Source organism: Peromyscus eremicus, chromosome 12, assembly GCF_949786415.1.
Source record: "Peromyscus eremicus chromosome 12, PerEre_H2_v1, whole genome shotgun sequence".
In the NCBI taxonomy this organism is placed as follows: Eukaryota; Metazoa; Chordata; class Mammalia; order Rodentia; family Cricetidae; genus Peromyscus; species Peromyscus eremicus.
The window spans coordinates 58852057-58868853 of NC_081428.1; the positions used below are offsets into that span (position 1 = coordinate 58852057).

General features: G+C 50.5%; 1 protein-coding gene across 4 annotated transcripts in view; it reads left to right on the forward strand.

The window, feature by feature from the left end:
• Pdia5 (protein disulfide isomerase family A member 5) overlaps positions 1-16797 on the forward strand; it is a 93588-nt gene that overhangs the window by 75339 nt on the left and 1452 nt on the right. For all 4 annotated transcript variants that reach the window (XM_059277104.1, XM_059277106.1, XM_059277105.1 and 1 more), the window contains 4 exons: positions 2414-2484; positions 3003-3163; positions 7389-7519; positions 11480-11550. In XM_059277104.1, coding sequence (XP_059133087.1) covers positions 2414-2484; positions 3003-3163; positions 7389-7519; positions 11480-11550 — 434 coding nt within the window. The remainder of the gene's footprint in view (positions 1-2413; positions 2485-3002; positions 3164-7388; positions 7520-11479; positions 11551-16797) is intronic.

A 16797-nucleotide genomic window follows, 5' to 3' on the forward strand; every position in this document is an offset into this window, starting at 1 on the left:
TGCAGGCTGCACATTTCTGACTGGAGCGAGGTGCAGGGACAGGAAAGTAGCACCGCCCACTCTGGATGCTTCAAGTATGTTCTATTAAAAGGGCTTCTGTGGTCATTCCTGGGGATCTGCTTGTAGTCTGAAGGTACAGATGTTAGTGTGAAAGGCGACCAACCTCCAGCCTGCCCCTTCCCCTTTAAACCTAATTCTTAGGGGATGGGGGAAAGACAGATGGTTTGTAATGATGCTAAAATGCTTATTTCTGGAAAGTATGTTTTTATAATTCAAAATAATGATGGCTTTAACACTTCTCGAGTTGATGGAGCTCTAATCAGATGAGGCCCAGTAGAGTCAGATGACCCCTACCCGATCCAGAAGCAGCCCTGGGGGCCAGTGCTCAGTGTCTCGGAGGAACCTTTGGGGACAGTTTCTGGGCCAGTGGTCTTCCTTGCCTTGCCGCAGAACTCTGCACTCCTGAGTGGGGCCTGGGGACATCTGTGTTCTGAGGCTGTTTGTCCTCTGAAGATTGGGTCATTGTGTTCCTGGTGCTTGTGTAGTTGGTCCTTTCATCTGTGTCCTCCAATGGTCTTCCCAAGCCCCTGGTCACTCTTGTTCTCTTCAGATTCATTACGCCTGTTCGTCTTGTTGCTGTTCAGTAACTATTTATTATGTCAATTACATGATGGTCACTTTGCTTCATGTGGAAGCGCAGGGTAGAAAATTCCCAGGTCCTGCCTTGGAGGAGTCGGATTCTGAGACTAGAGTCCAGCAGTGTGCAGTTGAATGAACAGCATCGAGGAAGGAGCCATAGGGAGGCTCTTTCTCTGGTTCATCTCCTCAAAACATCCCGTGAACACTAAATTGTCCCAAGCCACGGGCCGTGGTCCTCGCTGTCTTCAGACTGGAAGAGCCCAATGCCTGAAACCTTCTCTTCCCTTCTGTGTTTTAACCCAGCAGGAGTGGGGAGTTCCCTAAGCAGAAGTTGCAGGGTCCCCACGTCCTTTTCTTGCCTGTCAGTTGGGTACTTTGGAGCCTCCAGGGGGAGGTTTGTGATATCTTTGCCCAAAGGCCATTTGGGAAAAGACAGCATGTGGGCACGACTGGCAGCTACTGCCTGAGCTGGAGGCCGTGAGAGTCACTGTCCTTGACTGAGTCCTGTCCCCACTGCTCTGCCTAGCAGCATGGTGTTCAGTTAGGATTCTGTCAGGAAGCAGAATGGCGACTCTGGAGCCCCTTGTCCCTCCCCAGGGACAGGGTGACAATGGGCTGAAGTCTTCTGTCACTGTACCACCTGGAGCCGAGCTTTGCAGTGCTGTGGAGAAGCAGACACCTCCATCCTCGGCAAGGCCAGATGGAAATAGGAACGTCAGTTGAGTTGCTCAGGTGACTTCTGGGAAGGGAAGACGTGGAAGGTCTTCTCTGATAATGGCGGCCTTCAGCTGTCAAGACTCCTCACCACTCAGGCTCTTTAGCATCCAAAGCCAGAAACCACTCCTTCAATGAAAATAAAAGAACTCTCTGATCCCCTAATGTTACCCACAAAGTGTCTGGGATTTTTTTGTTGTTATTGTTTGTTTGTTTCTGGTTTTTTTTAATGTCTTTAATTTTTTGCATTTATTTATTTGTGTATGTGTGTGCATGTATGTATGCATATATATGTATTATAGCTTATATGTGCTATGTGGAGGTCCAAGGACAGCTTGTAGAGGTTCATTTTCTCCTGCTCCCATGTAGAGCCTAGGGATCCAGCTGAAGTCATCAGGCTTGGCAGCAAGCGCCTTTACCCACTGAGCCCTTTCACTGGCCCCTGTTTGCTTTTTAATATATCAAATTCTGTTCTTCGTGACATCTGGATGCATTCGTACGCCTGTAAGGAATGGAAGAGCAGGTTCTAGCCCAAGGAAATGCCATTAGTTTGTAGGTCCTGTGCCAGTGTCTCATACCTTCTCCTGTAGGGATTCAGAACTTAACTTTTCCCATGTTTTGGCTTCTGTGGGTTCTTATTCCCATCCTGCAGCCCGGAGAAAGTGAGTAGCAATAGTAATCATTGCTAATAACACAGTACCAGGAGGTCTGTGCCATCTCCAGAGGGCTTCCCGAAGGATTGCTGGGGTTGCGGCACACCTCTGACTTGTGAGTCTCAAGCAGCTGTCCACCATCGTCTTGGTGCTTCAGTTTCTACACCTGTAGAACAGCGACCATGTCAGCGTCTACCGTGTAGGACTCACGTAAGGACATGCAGCAGCCCTGCTCCATGGCCCAGCACCCCAGGACTGGACATGGGGCGCACATGTTGTTTATATGGCGCTCGTTGTCTCTCAGTACCTAGATTCCTGGGGTGATGCCAGCCAGTCTCAGGGAGGCAGCACGGGGACACCAGGGCCTCCAGGCCATGAAAACACCTTTCCTTGCATTCTCCCCGCAGGGTGTGGGCACTGTAAGAAGATGAAGCCGGAGTTTGAGAGTGCTGCTGAAGTCCTCCACGGAGACACTGAGGTGAGCTTCCTTTCCTGAGTCCTTACCATTCCCTCCAAAGAGTCACTGGCTCCGAGAGTCACTGTGACTTTCTCTAAGTCCCAAAGTGGCTCTTCCTGTCCCTGGAGGCCTGTAGGACCTCCGTGTCCCCTAGTAAATACATCCTGGTCAGGCTAGTGGGACCCTTCCCAGGGACAGAATAGGGCGGAAAGCCTAGGAGACCATGTTCCTGTGGCTGACTGGGGGCCCTCTGCCTATTTTCCTCCTTTCCATGGGACCTTGACTATGAGGAGAAGGCCCTATTCTGCCCAGCGTGGTTGGTGAGGCAGATTCAGAAGCCTCCTCTTAGCCCGTCCCTAAGAAGAGAAGGATGTGCCAGGGTTTCGTTGCTCCCTGTGATCTGTAAGCCCGGAGATCCAGGCCCCTCCAGTTAGATCCTGGCGAGGCCTGGGGGAGAGCTGGGCTGGCAGCTGGGCTCCTCTCTCCAGCAGCACCACTTCTGAGGCTGTAATGCATGGTTGGCCTTTCCCCCATCCCAGAGCTCTGGTGTCCTTGCAGCTGTCGATGCCACCGTCAACGAGGCCCTGGCAGGAAGATTTCACATCTCGGCCTTTCCTACCCTGAAGTATTTTAAGAATGGTGAGCAGCAAGCAGTACCCGCACTCAGGACGAAGAATCAGCTTATTGAGTGGATGCAGAAGTAAGTTTTTTTGGCCTTTGATACTGTGCCCTAATTAACTAGCTGCCAGCCCCTGGAGATGGCCTTGAGGAAGAGAAGTTGTCTTAGCTGGGAAGAGACACCATGACCACGGCAATGCTTACAAAGGAAAACATTTAGTTGGGGCTGGCTTACAGTTCAGAGGTTTAGTCCATTATCATCACGGCGGGAAGCATGGCGGCATGCAGGGAACATGATGCTGGAGAGGTAGCTGAGAGTTCTACATCTGGATCTGCAGGCAGCAGGAAGAGAGCAAGACGCTGGGCCTGGCTTGAGCTTCTGAAACTCCAAAGCCCACCCCCAGTGACATAGTTCCTCCAACAAGGCCACAGATCCTAATCCTTTCAAATAATGCCACTCCCTATGAGCCTATGGGGGCCATTTTCATTCAGACCACCACAGAAGTGAACTTTATGCACCCTTGTCCTCAAATTGGGGCCCAAGGAGCCAAGAAAGGTGACTCCCTAAATCTCAAGTCACTTTCCAGTGTGGGTCCAAAGGCAACAGTCACCGTTCTGGATGTTCCATTAGCTTCAGTGAGTGTTTGCCTTCTCTGCCCCAGGTTTCATCATCTGTGAATACAGGAAGGGCACACTAGCTTGTCATCACAGAACTGAACTCATTTGCCCCACGTATTGGTGGTCAACTGGATGTCTTGGAGTGTCCGCAGTGCTGGCTTCCAGGATTCTGGACTGGGGACAAAGATTTCTCAGAGCCCCTCAGCCTGTGCATTAGTTTTCTAGACTTCCATAACAAAGCATGAGAGTCTAGTTGGCATGTCACAAGTGGCTATTCAAGATGTTGGTGGGGTTGGTTATTTGGAGGCCTTTCCTTGGCTTGTATATATCTGTTGCTGTGATAAAATATCTCAACAAGATTAACTTTGCAGGAGAAAGGATTTGTTTAGCTTACCATCCCAGGTTCCAGTCCCTCACTATAACAAGGTCAAGGTAGGATCTCAAAGCATCAGGATACATCATTCACAGTCAAGAACAGAGCGAGGAACCTGAGCATACCTCACTTCCTCTGCTCTGTATAGTCTAGGGCCCAACACCAAGGAATAGTGCTGCCCATTTTCAGGCTGAGTCTTCCCACATCAACCTGGGTGATCAGGACAGTCCCACAGACAGGCCCCCAGGTCAACGTGATAGACAGTCCCTTATCGAGACTCTTCCCAGGTGATTCTAGGTTGTGACAAATTGACAAAACTAACCACCACGGTGGCCATCTTTTGCCTGTCGTCACATGCTCTTTCTTCTGTGTGTGGCACTGTGACCTCACCTCCACTTATAAGAATGCCAGGCATACTATATGAAGGGCCCATTGTAGTGACCTCACCTTAATGCCTCCACATACAGTCACTGTCTGAAGTCCTGGGGAATAAGGGCTTCTAGTGTGAATCTGGGGGCACAACTTAGCCCATGCCACCTGCAAGTGCAGAGAGCCTGAGAGGTTCTGTCATTGCTGACCCAAAGACCCAGAGGAATTTGAGCCTCGGTTATCGGGATTCCCTTCCATGAATGGAGGAAGTTGGCCTGTGATGCTGATGCCCCGAGAAAAGGAGCAACCTCTGATCATGCCAGAGAAGCAAGAGCTGTTATCAGAACCATGTTGCTGCAGCCTGGCCCTGTCTTCCACTGCACTCCAGGGTCCGTACAGAACTTTAATATTGAAGGATGTGTCCTCATTTCACCAAAAGGAGGGAAAAGGAAGAGAAAGAAACCATTTTCTGGCCTTCACAGAGATCCTTGATACATGAGCTAATGATGCCCGTGTGCGAGGCAAGACTTGGAACAAGGAAAGTGGACAGAATAGCAGTAGCTGGATTGATGTCCTTTCTTACAGCATTGCTCCTCAAACCTGGATGTGCATCCAGTACACGCCACATGTGGCAAGTGTATATTAACACATACAGATTCTGAAACTCTTATTCCTGAAGCTTGAACTCAAAGGATGTGGATGGAGCTCCCAGCCATGGTGTTTGGAGAAACCCTGGTATATAGAATAGGAGTGCAGATAGTGTAAGACCCAGGAGATGCCTCTCAGGAGATGCCTCTTGCAAGAGAAAAGAAAGTGGCAAGGTTCCACCCTCAGCTGCTGCTCCCATTTTTCTCTGCTCTCCAGGAGAGGAGCCTGATAGCCATGCCGCCATGCTGGAGGGAGTGGTCTGGTTCTGAAGGAGACTAAGAGTTCAGTTTCCCTTCTGGTTTCTGAAGCAGGTGGTTCATCATGCCTGCTGTCCCAGTCTCGCTCAGGAAGGCAGTAGACTCAGGGCCCACACATGGTAGATAAGTGTTCTACCCCTGAACCAAATTTCAAACCCAGTTTAACTGTGCCTCTTTGCATCCACAAATCCTGCTGAGGCCAGAATTTTTATTCCTATTTCATTGGGAAGGCATTGAAATTCAGAGAGATTAGGGTCACTGCCCAGAAACAAGCAATAGCTCTTTGAGGCATTTAGAAGGGAGCCTTCCAGGGTCAGGACAGCAGGTGATTATGGGATGGAAAGTGGAGGGGTCTCATCCAGAAGCAGGGCAAGCAGTTGGTGCCAGGCAAGGAACATGGTGTTCACTGCTGGGTGTACAGGTGGCCAAGGCCCAGCTTGCTAAGATGTGCCTGCCCATGTACAGCCAGTGGAACAGCCTTCAGGGGCTGGGCAAACAGAAGGGACAAGTTGGTGCCATCAACCATGTAGTCAGGGGACTTAGAGCATAGAGAAAAGGGGAGGGTTGGTCTTGGTCACCGGCACAAGGGTACCATGGCCAACATTGAGAATTTGGGGGAGCAAGAGGGACTAGAGAGAAAAATAAAACATATTCCAAGTGTTGGGGGGTTTGAGGTAAGAGTGGGGCCTCTGGCTGGAAACAGGCTAAGATGAGAGGAAAAGTTCATGGTTATCCACAGCCAGGGGAGGCCCTGAAGATCCTGGGAGTCACATAAGGTCTCATGAGAATTGCAGAGGCTTGGAATAGAGCTGGAGGAAGAAAAGGCTGTGGGAGACATGGAACACTGAAGTTAGGAAGTACTATTAGAGGGCTTGTGAAAAGTGACAGAGAGGCCCCATGCCACTCTAAACCGAGTCCTGGGATGGCGGTTCAGGGTTGTGGTGGAAATGTAGTGGGAGGGGGTGTATGCGGCAGCTTGGTACAGCCTTACTTACCAAGAGACAGGGGTTGCAAGGAGAGGAAGCAAGGAAGACAGAGGCTTCTGAAAGACCTGGAGCTGGGTGTGGTGACATTTGCCTGTAATCTGAGCACTCAGAAGGCTGAATCCAGAAAATAACACTTTCTAGGCTAGCCTGGGCTACATGACAAGATGTGGTCTCAAAAATAGATAAAACTCATCATTAGTCCGCTTTCCCTTGCTATAATAAATCCCTGAGACAATCAACTTACAAAGAGAAAGCTGGTCTTGCCTCAGTTTGGGAAGTGTCGTTTTATGGTTTCTTGGCAGTGATCGAAAACAAACTTCCCACTGTACCCCACCTTGGTTTCCACTACTTCCCGACAGTACCACTCTGAAAACACATTGGCTTTTCGGGGGACATTCAGATCTGAACTACCACGAGCTTTATCCTGGTGTGAGGCAGAATGGGATGGGAGACAGCAGAGAAGCAGAAACTGGAAAATGGCTGACAATTTATCCAGTGCCCGCCGTTTATGAGCACGCCCAGCTTCTCTAGGCTGGACCAAGCAGGAGCTTCATGTACACTCCGTGTCCTTCCTTACCACCCGGGTACCGCTCTCTCGTGTAACAGAAAAGCAAATGGAGACTCAGAGGAGTTTGGTCACTTTCCTTAAAGTCACAGGTCTCATAAGTAATCTGGACTGGAGCCCGGGCCTCCCTCACTTGGCTGGCGCGCTCTTTGCCAGAACAAACACTTCAAAGATGATGATGGAAGGTCACTCAGTGACTCCCTAGGAGGCAGGCAGGAAGGGCCAGGGAGCCAGGTGGAGGAGGTTCTGGGCCTTCCGAAGTGATGGTGACCCACACCAGGGGGGTGCCTGTGTTCAGATGGGGCCACGTCTCCCACCTCTTCATGGATGGTACGGATTTGTTGGTGTTTGAACCGAGGTTTTAAAATGAAATCCCAGAAGAAATGCAAAGTTGTTTGTTCGTTTATGTTCCACCGTGGCTGGGTGTGGGGTGGGGTTTGCACTTGTCTATCAGCAGTTCCTCATGTTTGCCCCCCCCCCAACCTCTGCAGCCCTGAGGCTCCCCCACCTCCAGAGCCCACGTGGGAAGAACAACAGACAAGTGTATTACATCTGATGGGGGATAACTTCCGGGATACCCTGAAGAAGAAGAAGCACACCTTGGTCATGTTCTATGCCCCCTGTAAGTAGCTTGTGTTCATGAGGAGGGAGGTGAGAGGGCTCGGCCCCACCCATCAAAAAGAGCCCCTTCCGCAGGGACCAGGACACCTACTGGTCAACTCTGAAACCAGTTATACCTCAAGCAGGACTCCCAATTTCCCCAAAGGCTGAGAGGGCCTGAAAAATTCATTGATTCCTTCTGTCAGGTTCTTGCCCTCATTGGGAATGTCTTTCTCTTCTCAAGCCTACAGGCTCTGTATGTGGTGGGAACCAGTTGCCTAGGTCTCTGGGTTTTTCCATGCTGCCTGTACTCCCCCTATATGCCTGCCTGACCCCCCACTGGGCCCCGCCACACACACACACACACACACACACACACACACACACACACACACACTCAATTCCTTCCACTCTCCTCCTAATCTTCCACTGGCATTGCCCTTTCTTTCAAGGCCTGAGAGCTCCCTCCACTGACCTTTCGCACAGGCTTTGATCTGTTTGAGTCTGACACCGTGTTGTAGGAAAGGCACATTCACCTGCAAGCTCCATGATTCTCATTTTAATCAGAGTACAAGTTGAGGAAGCGACATGTCTGCTAAGGGCGGTGTTTGTGACCTCGGGTTTCTGTGCATTCCCGTTCTGAAGTTGTTAATTGACACTTAGAGGGAAAGCATCTTAGAATGTCCCACTCTTCCCTTGCCCTTCTCTCTCTCCCCCAGGTTACAGCTCAGCTTAATGGAGTGAGGATAATAAAAGTCTCTGTCTACAGAGAAGCCAGGCACTCAGTCTAGTCGTAAACCCACCCAGTTGTGGCCGGCCCTCCTGTTTGCTCCGCTCCTGTCCCCACTGTTCAGTGTCAGTAGCCTGCAATGTCTCTTATGGTCACTACGACTGTCTGAGAGGCCCTAGTAGATCATGACTTCAGACTCCATCCCTCAGGCAGCCAGCACACTCGGGCAGCCTCCCTTCCCTGCAGCCTCGACCTCTTTCAGGGATTTGCTTTCAAAGATCCTTACTGAGTTCCTCAAAGACCTTGCCTGCCCCTTCAGAGCAAAAGAGGGTGAAGGGCTGAGACCCAGGATTTTGGGGGCTTGCTCCAGACCTGTGGCAGGCCCTTCCCGCAGCCCAGGCAACTCTGTCTCTGCCACGGGCACAATTCATCAGGACTGATCTCTGTAGGAGCATCCAGTAGGCTACAATCAGTTCAGTGACCAGCCACCAAAACTTCACAAAGACTAGACAAAATGCTTCCTGAGGAATGCCCCCTCTCTTTGGCCCAGGCCACTCCTCGTTCCTTACTGAGGGATCTGTGGTAGACACAAAGTCCTTACTGGCTACTAGAGCAGACAGGTTTCTGTGTCCACAGGGATCCTCCCAAACTGGCCAGTTGAGACTAGTCTGCCTCCCTTCTCCAGGCGGCACCCAGAATGTAGGAGAAGGAGCCATATCCTTGCCAGGCCTCAGGGGCTCCCAGTCTTCTCAGAAAGAGCTCTCTCACACCAGGTCATGGCCACAGCAGTGCTGTGGAATGATTCAATTGCTGGTGAAGGGCTTAATCCTTAGGGTTCCCCACCTCTTACTGGTTTTCTGTCTTCAGACTGTGCCCCAGTACTCCTGGGAGCTACATCTTTTTTGGGGGGTGTGGGGGGCAGAATCTAAGAACCAAGAAGTCTGTCTTTCTGTGCTTGATGATGGTAATATACTTACTTGTGAACTACACACACACACACACACACACACACACACACACCTTATTTATATATAAAGAATCCAAATACTGCAGAAATGTCAAGTACCAGATAAAATTTTAAAGTAAAAAGAAAAGGCTAGTCTATCACATCTGGCCTCCCTGCCGCTTTCCTTCTCCCCCAGATCTGCCTCCCCACGCGTCTCTTTATTCCCCACACGTCTCTTTATTCCCCACTTCTCTTTATACCCACACCTTTCTGCAAGATCTGATCATGGGAACTGCCCTTCCTAGACCAACTCAGCTCCTTCTCTAGGGTTGAAGTTTTCCAGCCCATCCCCTCCAGCTTTGCCTCCTCTGCCTTCCCATTTCAGGGAGCCTAATGGGTTTTCTACTTCATAGAGGTAATGCTCTGTTTTTTCACCCCCACATTTTAAAAAGCCATGGCATACTCTGGCCCACCTGATGCCTCCTAGAAACAGCCCATGCACTTTGTGCCATCGCCACCCCACCAGGTATCCATCTGCCATGCACTCTCTTTAGATAATGAGACAATGAGATGCAAGAAGCCATGCGTCTGAGGCCTCGGTATTTTAAAATTGACGGCGTGGGAACTTGCACTAGGCTGACAGTTGGCTTTTGTGCTTTCAATAAATAGAGGTTAAAAAGGGAAAATTAATAGTGAAACCGGATTGTGGGGCTTAGGGTAGATTATTTTCGGCCCACCCTGCGAGCATGCTATTAGTAGGCCTGTGCCCTTCACAGGGCCTGTAGCTGCCCACGGGATGAGTCTACCAATAGATTGTGCTCTTTAAATGTTTTGAAATTATGTAACATCACTCCTGTACTATGACATTTTCATGAATTTGAGCTTCGTGTCTCTGTTAGGCCAAATTAATGGTGTTACTTCTGATTGCCATTTTAGGTAGTTGAAAAGTCATCTGTCTCTTAGCGGCCACATGGGCTCCTTTATTCCGAATTAACCCATAACCATCCCAGGGCTCTTCTCTTCCTGCATCAGATGTTGGGAAATCCCTGAGTCCCTCCCCATCATCCCCCCTCTATTCTGGGGCCAGCTGGCTGCTCCCCAGGTCTGGCCATATGGGTGGTCCCACCCATCTCAGGAACCAACTCAGATGCTAAATTCAGATTAAATTTGTAGCTTAGTCTTAATTTAGTTTCACAAAACCCTTTGAAATGCCAGTCATTATTAGCTCATTCTAAAGAGGAGAAAGCAGAAGAGCAAAGCCATTTCTTTTCCCTGCAGAATCAGCTCTGTCTACCTCCCCGAGTGGGATGAGACAAGCCTGTGTCAGGAAGCTGCTGCTGGACCCAGGTCTCCCAGCAGGCATGGGACCCCCCCCCCCCCAACCTGTTTTCATCGGAATCGATTAGCACGGTCAGGGTCAAAGCTGTCTATCCGTGGCAGTTCTGCTCACTCATATCTGGCGAATGAATGTGAGAATGGGCGGGTTTGGGTTCTGATCTGTTCACCCCGAGGGAAAGGCCAGTGTGGCCTGTGGCTTCCCCAGCTTCTGTGACTGAAAGAGGAAAATGGCCCACAAATAGGTTCCTGCACTTCTTTCCAGCAGGAGGGGGTCAAAGTGATGCACAGACTAAGAAACAAGAACCACACATGGAATACCACAGCCCTTCATGGGCCATTTTCCCTGGGGCAGGGACTGGGGGCTGCTGATGACTCTGTAGCTCAACTTCCTCCCAGCCTCACTCGAGCACATCCTTTGCTGCCTTGAAGATCAAGACTGTAGAAAGGGCTAGAGGGTGTTGAAGGGGAGGAAGCTAACCGCAAAGCAGGGGCCTTGGGAACATGGGCAGAGTTGCTGCGTCCGACCCCATCTTCCCAGTACTGCCTCCTCAGCCATGAAGCAGAGAGGTGACCCGCCATCATCCCTAGGGCAAGAGAACAATGTGATAGACTCAGGGAGTCCTGAGCACAGGTGGTCCTTCCCAAGTCCCTCTGTACTATGGCTCCAGCTCCTCTGGTCTGTCTCCAGGGCAGTCTTTGCACAACTCCATCACCACCTCCCTTTAGGCCAGATGGCAGATGAGAAGTTCTAGGGGAGGGGTGTCCCCAGACTCAGTGGCATTGATTCCTACAAAGCCCTGTGCCCACAGATGAGATGTGGGAGACATTTGAATGGCAAGGTTAACAAAGGAACCCCGGCAGAGTGAGCAGGATGTGGGGCTCCTGGAAAGGACAGTCCAAAATTCCAGAGAGTGGCCCCAGCTCTGCCATCTTCAGGCATGTGTGACACTCTGTCCCTTCTCCCCCAGGGTGCCCACACTGTAAGAAGGTCATCCCACACTTCACTGCCACAGCTGATGCCTTCAAAGATGACCGCAAGGTAAGGACACTCCTCCTCTCGTTCCATCCCCAGCTCGCTTTGCACTAATTCTTACGCCTTTTTCCCTGCCAGTTACATTCTCCAACCCTATGTGTGGCTCTGCCCAGACCTGTAAGCAGAGTCGTTCTCAGAAGCAGAGCATTCTTACTCTTCACCAGGCAGACAGGATGGATTTCTGCCGCAAAATCAACTAGAGGCATAAAGCGAACCATTTCAGCACTTCCGTGGAGGAAGGGTATAAAAGGAGCCATGTGTTCATTTTTCTTTAGTGCTCAAATATTTTTACAGTAGGATCGTAGTCATGCGTTACTTACATAATTAAAAATACAAATAACCCCCCAGAAGTCAAACGGAGGAGGCTGCGGTGGGGGAGAACCAGACCATGCCAGAGGATCCACGCCTGCCTAAGCTAAAGGCTCCTGCAACTGCCAGCTGATGAAGCATAAAATTAACAAGCTGGAGCTGCAGATTGGATTAGGGAGTGGGCGCCAGGCCTGTTTCTGCAGCAGGGGAACAGAGCCACCACTGGTGAGGGTGGGTATGTGGCCCTTGAAGCAAGGCCGGACCCCAGAACTCAGGAAATCCTCTCAACCTCCAGTCCTCAAGTTCCTTTCTCCTAGAAGGTTTTTGTTGTTGTTTGTTGTTTATTTGGGGGGGGGGGGGCTGGAGGCTGAACTCCTGCGAGGCAAGCAATCTACCACTGACTACATCCCCAGCCCTTGAATTCCCTTCTCATCTTACTGACCTGGGGACTGGTAGAGATGGTTGCAGACTGTTCCCAGCCCTTGGATTCAGTCATAGGAATCTGTCATACACCGGGCCTCATTGGGTTTATGTAGGGACTTACATACACACACACACACACACACACACAAACACACACACACTTACTCACACAGAGTACCCAGAGTCACATGTGCTATTGTTATGCCTTCCTATTTTCCCATGTAAAATCCTTCAGCTGGTCCAGGCACAAGCTAAGCAGAGGTCCCACAATAAATAGATGGATCCGGAAGAGCAGGTAAGGCAGCACACGTGAGCACACAGACAGCTTGTTGTCCTAGGGATGGTGAGGATTTGACCGAAGGCAAAGGGAAGGTAGGCCTGAAGGTCCCTCCAGGATGCTGGAGGCAGAGATACAGGAGCTAGGACGCCTCACCTCGATGCACTTTGAAGGAGCTGCAGAGAAAGGTAATGAGAACTTAGCAGTTCAGGAAGCCAGGCTCTCAGAGAGCAGGCACATATATGGGGAGTGAGGGCCCGTAGGACAGGATTCCACTTAGACCCTGGGACCCTTCCGTGGATTCAGAGTCTGACTGTTTCCCATAAGTCCTGGCTTTGCCCTTGAGGTCCCCCTCACTGTTCCAGGAGGGAGTATAAGGACCACACACTTTGTGTGCACACGCGTGAGAGAGAGAGAGAGAGAGAGAGAGAGAGAGAGAGAGAGAGAGAGAGAGAGAGAGAGAGAGAGAAGAATGAGTTAGTTAGTTTGTACCGCTTGCCTGATGGTTGCTTCTGCACTGGGAGCTCCAATGATGTCACCATACCCTGACTGCCTACCTCAACATTAGAATAGATGTCACTCCAAGTCATTTTCATTGTCACTCCAAGTCCATCAGCCCTGAACTAGAACACTAAGGGCTCCAGGCAGATAGGAAAATGAGTAAAGTTGGTGGCCTCTCTGCCCTAAGGCTGCTTAGGTGCCCATGCACTCTAGGAGATCCTTGAAGGGATTCTGAGGCCTCACTGATGCCCAGAGCTTGAACTGGCTGTTCTGGTACATACAGTGTTGGGGAGGTCTGCTAAAGGACCAGGTGGTCAGAAAAATCTTGGAGTATGGCCCACATTACCATGACAGCTGTTTTTCTTTTCTTTCTTTCTTTCTTTCTTTCTTTCTTTCTTTCTTTTTTTTCTTTTTTTTTTTTTTTTTTTGGTTTTTTCGAGACAGGGTTTTTCTGTGTAGCTTTGCTCCTTTCCTGGATCTCGCTCTGTAGTCCAGGCTGGCCTCGAACTCACAAAGGTCCGCCTGTCTCTGCCTCCCTGTTTTTCTTTAGACCACTGCAGGGCCTTCTGAAGCCAGGCTTGCCAAATCCACAGTAGGCAGCCTAGAACCAGCCTGTCCCTTCCTCATTCACTCTGATGTACAGGGCCCCGTTATCTGTGCTCCCTTGTCTGACATATGCTAGCTCTTTGCTGGGTTCACACACTTAGCCCACTCCCTCTGCCCCTCCTTACAACCTCCTTTATTCCATCTCTCAATCCGTCTGTCTGGGAAGCTGACCCACCTGAGGTTCCTAGAATACTCAGCAGCAATAATAACAGCTCCCAGAGCCAGGGTGTGGCCTGGGAACTAAGGTGAGTCTTGCCCATTCTGTGCCCAAAGCAAGGTACCATACTTTAACCATCGTATGGGAGGTTCTGGGAGGATGCCTCCAGAAACTGGTGACTTAGAAGAGCTGAACTTTATACTGGCCATACAGTGGTGTTTGGGGACCATTGGCTCTGTCCCATTTGCTTTTACTTTAGAGGGACTGTGGCCTAGAAAGGAGCTATGTCCTTTGCGCAAGGATGCCCCAGGGGTTATTGATAGCCAGAGCTGGGTCTCCTGACTCCTGCTCTTCCTCACACCCTTGCGGCCACCTCTCAGCTGGAATTGTATTTTGTTTCTCCCCAACAGCCAGTCTGCGTTCCTTCCCCAATCAATATGCGGTTGGTTTTTCACTTCCATTTTCATAGCCAAAGTCAATATTAGCTCCTGCAGAGATTTATTTTACTGAATCAATAAAGCTGTGTGAGGCAGCTCATGTTTTAGCCAGGGAGCCTAAATCCCCTCCCAGGAGCTTAGTCGGGGACCTTATCAGTTGACACGCTGGTGGAGAAGAGCTACAGACTGTGAGTGTTGGAATAGATGGCGTGTTTTTTTTTTTTTTCCAGTGGCCTGGAAGACAGGGACCCGTGGTGGAAGGCAGGTGGGCCAGAACAGAGGCTAGGGACTGCTGAACTGGCCTGGAGGGGCTCACCTCTCTGTGTACCTTTAGGTATGCCCCAGCTTGGGCATGGAGGTGGGGCCGATGAAAATGTGCAGGTCATTTCAGGGGAGGTCACAGGGCTGCAGGTGCCCCACTCTGACTGGACCACATCACCACTCTAACCTGGACAGGTGAGGTAGGTCATGTTTGGCACTCCTGTCCATCAGGAGTGGAAACTCCTTAACCCGGGAGCCTCATTTGTCTTGAACTCCAAAAGTCTCGATGCTTTAGACCCCCATGAATGTTGTCTAAATGGCAGAGCGATAATGAGGTCCATGGAGGCGTTTTTTCCATGGTGAGCAGTGAGTCATACGGTCCTCGAAGCGGCTTGATGGATTACGTATTATCACATCCCTCATTTTACTGGTGTGGCGTCTAGAGTCCAGGAGGGGTTACATGGGAGTCCCTAAACACGTTCCTTTGCTGGGAAGGAGCCACATCAGAAGCTGAACACAAGCATTGCCAACTGGTGATTTCCTGAAAGCAGGCTGTGTGCTGGCTGGGACTCTGTGAGGGGTATGAATTTAGGAGGAGATCTCAGGAAGTACCACAGAAGGTTGAGAAAGTGAGTTGAAGCGGAAGAAGCCACAGGGGAGGTGACATGGGCGGGCGGCTGTGGGTAGCTGAGGCTCTGTCCCTTGGGAGACCTCCTAGGACACGAGCCACAGAGTTGTCTCACTCAAAGGTCCTAGAAGCCAGGGTTCTGTCCTTGACCTCCTACCCATTATTACCCTTGGTTCTGTAATTTGAGGGCTTGGTGGAGCTCTGAGGTCAAACTTTCAGTACCAGGGCAAGTCTTTGGCTGAGGACCCTTCAGGACAGGACACAGAGCCGAGGAATCCATGCCAACTACAGGAGAACAAGGCTAGAGGCTGTAGGTGTGTTGAATGCAGGTGACCAGTGAAGGCCACAAGTAGGTCTGAAGGGACAGGAGTTGAGGCAGGTGAGATGGGGAGCTCTGAGAACAGATTCTCAGATTTGAAGGATATCGGCCACACTTGTCTCCCGTAGAAACTGAGCATGGATTCTCCTTTGCAGTTAGAAGCCACATTCCGTGTACATGGCTGACAGCTAGTGTGAGGGATTCACAAGTATACATTTTTAATTTAGCAGATTTATAAAACCATACACTACGTTTCCAACAGCTCCAGGGCATGTATACAAATTGAATTCATAATTTAAAGTGGATGCAGGGAGAGCAGTGGCCCAGAGCGGTGTTCATCAAACCCTGAGCAGAGGAGCGGTGGTCCCTGGCCCTGGGCTGCCTGGAGCGGGCCCTGTGCTGCTGGCCGTGTGGAGTCGGACATGCTTGTCCTGAAGAAGAAAACCCTGCGCTTGGGTGACCACAGGAGCATCTGCCTCTTGTTTCTAAATAATTCAGAACACAATTTAGAAGATGAGCGGGGTTCTCAGGAACCCACTGTGGCCAGCTGCTGGCCTAAGCGAATTGAGTTCATTGTGGGTGCTGGGGAAGGGTAGGGTTAAACCTCCCGGAAGGAGACAGATGCTCGGCCGCTCAGCCAGTCGCTGCCTGTGGGAACACAGGGCAAGTACCATCCAATCTTCTGATGTTTATAGAGAAGCTCGAAGCCAAATTTTTATATTAAATCTTCTGGCTCCTTCCACATTGGCAGCTAATTCAAATTTATTTTCTTTTTAAGTTCTATGTGGGCCAAATAGAGCCAGCCATGGATTATGTTCAGTGCGTTTGCAAACTTCACTGTGAAAGTCTTGTTGTCTAAAACAGTCAGGCTGAAGATGCAAAGGGACCTGAGGTGAGGGAGCACAGGGGTGGTGTGCTCTAGTGGCAGGTGGGGGAGACTGTACCCCCTTGCTCACTTTAGCTGTCAGTCTTACAGCTCATAAGGCAGTAGCCATTGCCTAGGCACACAGGACGTGACTGGCAGCCATGACTGCTGTGGCCTGCAGAGCTCTTTTCCCTGGAAAGGCACCCCTGCCTGGTGTGATGAGCCAGCAGGCAGATCTATGAACCGTGGTTCTTCAGCAGTCCTTGAATTGTCTCAGGGATGTCAACGGAGTCGTCACTGGGCTCTAAAATGACCTCACTTGTTACATAGGGGGGGGGGCCTGGTGGCTGGACTTTGTCAAGGTCACCTGTGTGCATTTGACACACACACACACACACACACACACACACACACACACACACACCGGCATCTGGAACAGGCCTGGCACACAAGTGAAGACTCACCTCCCA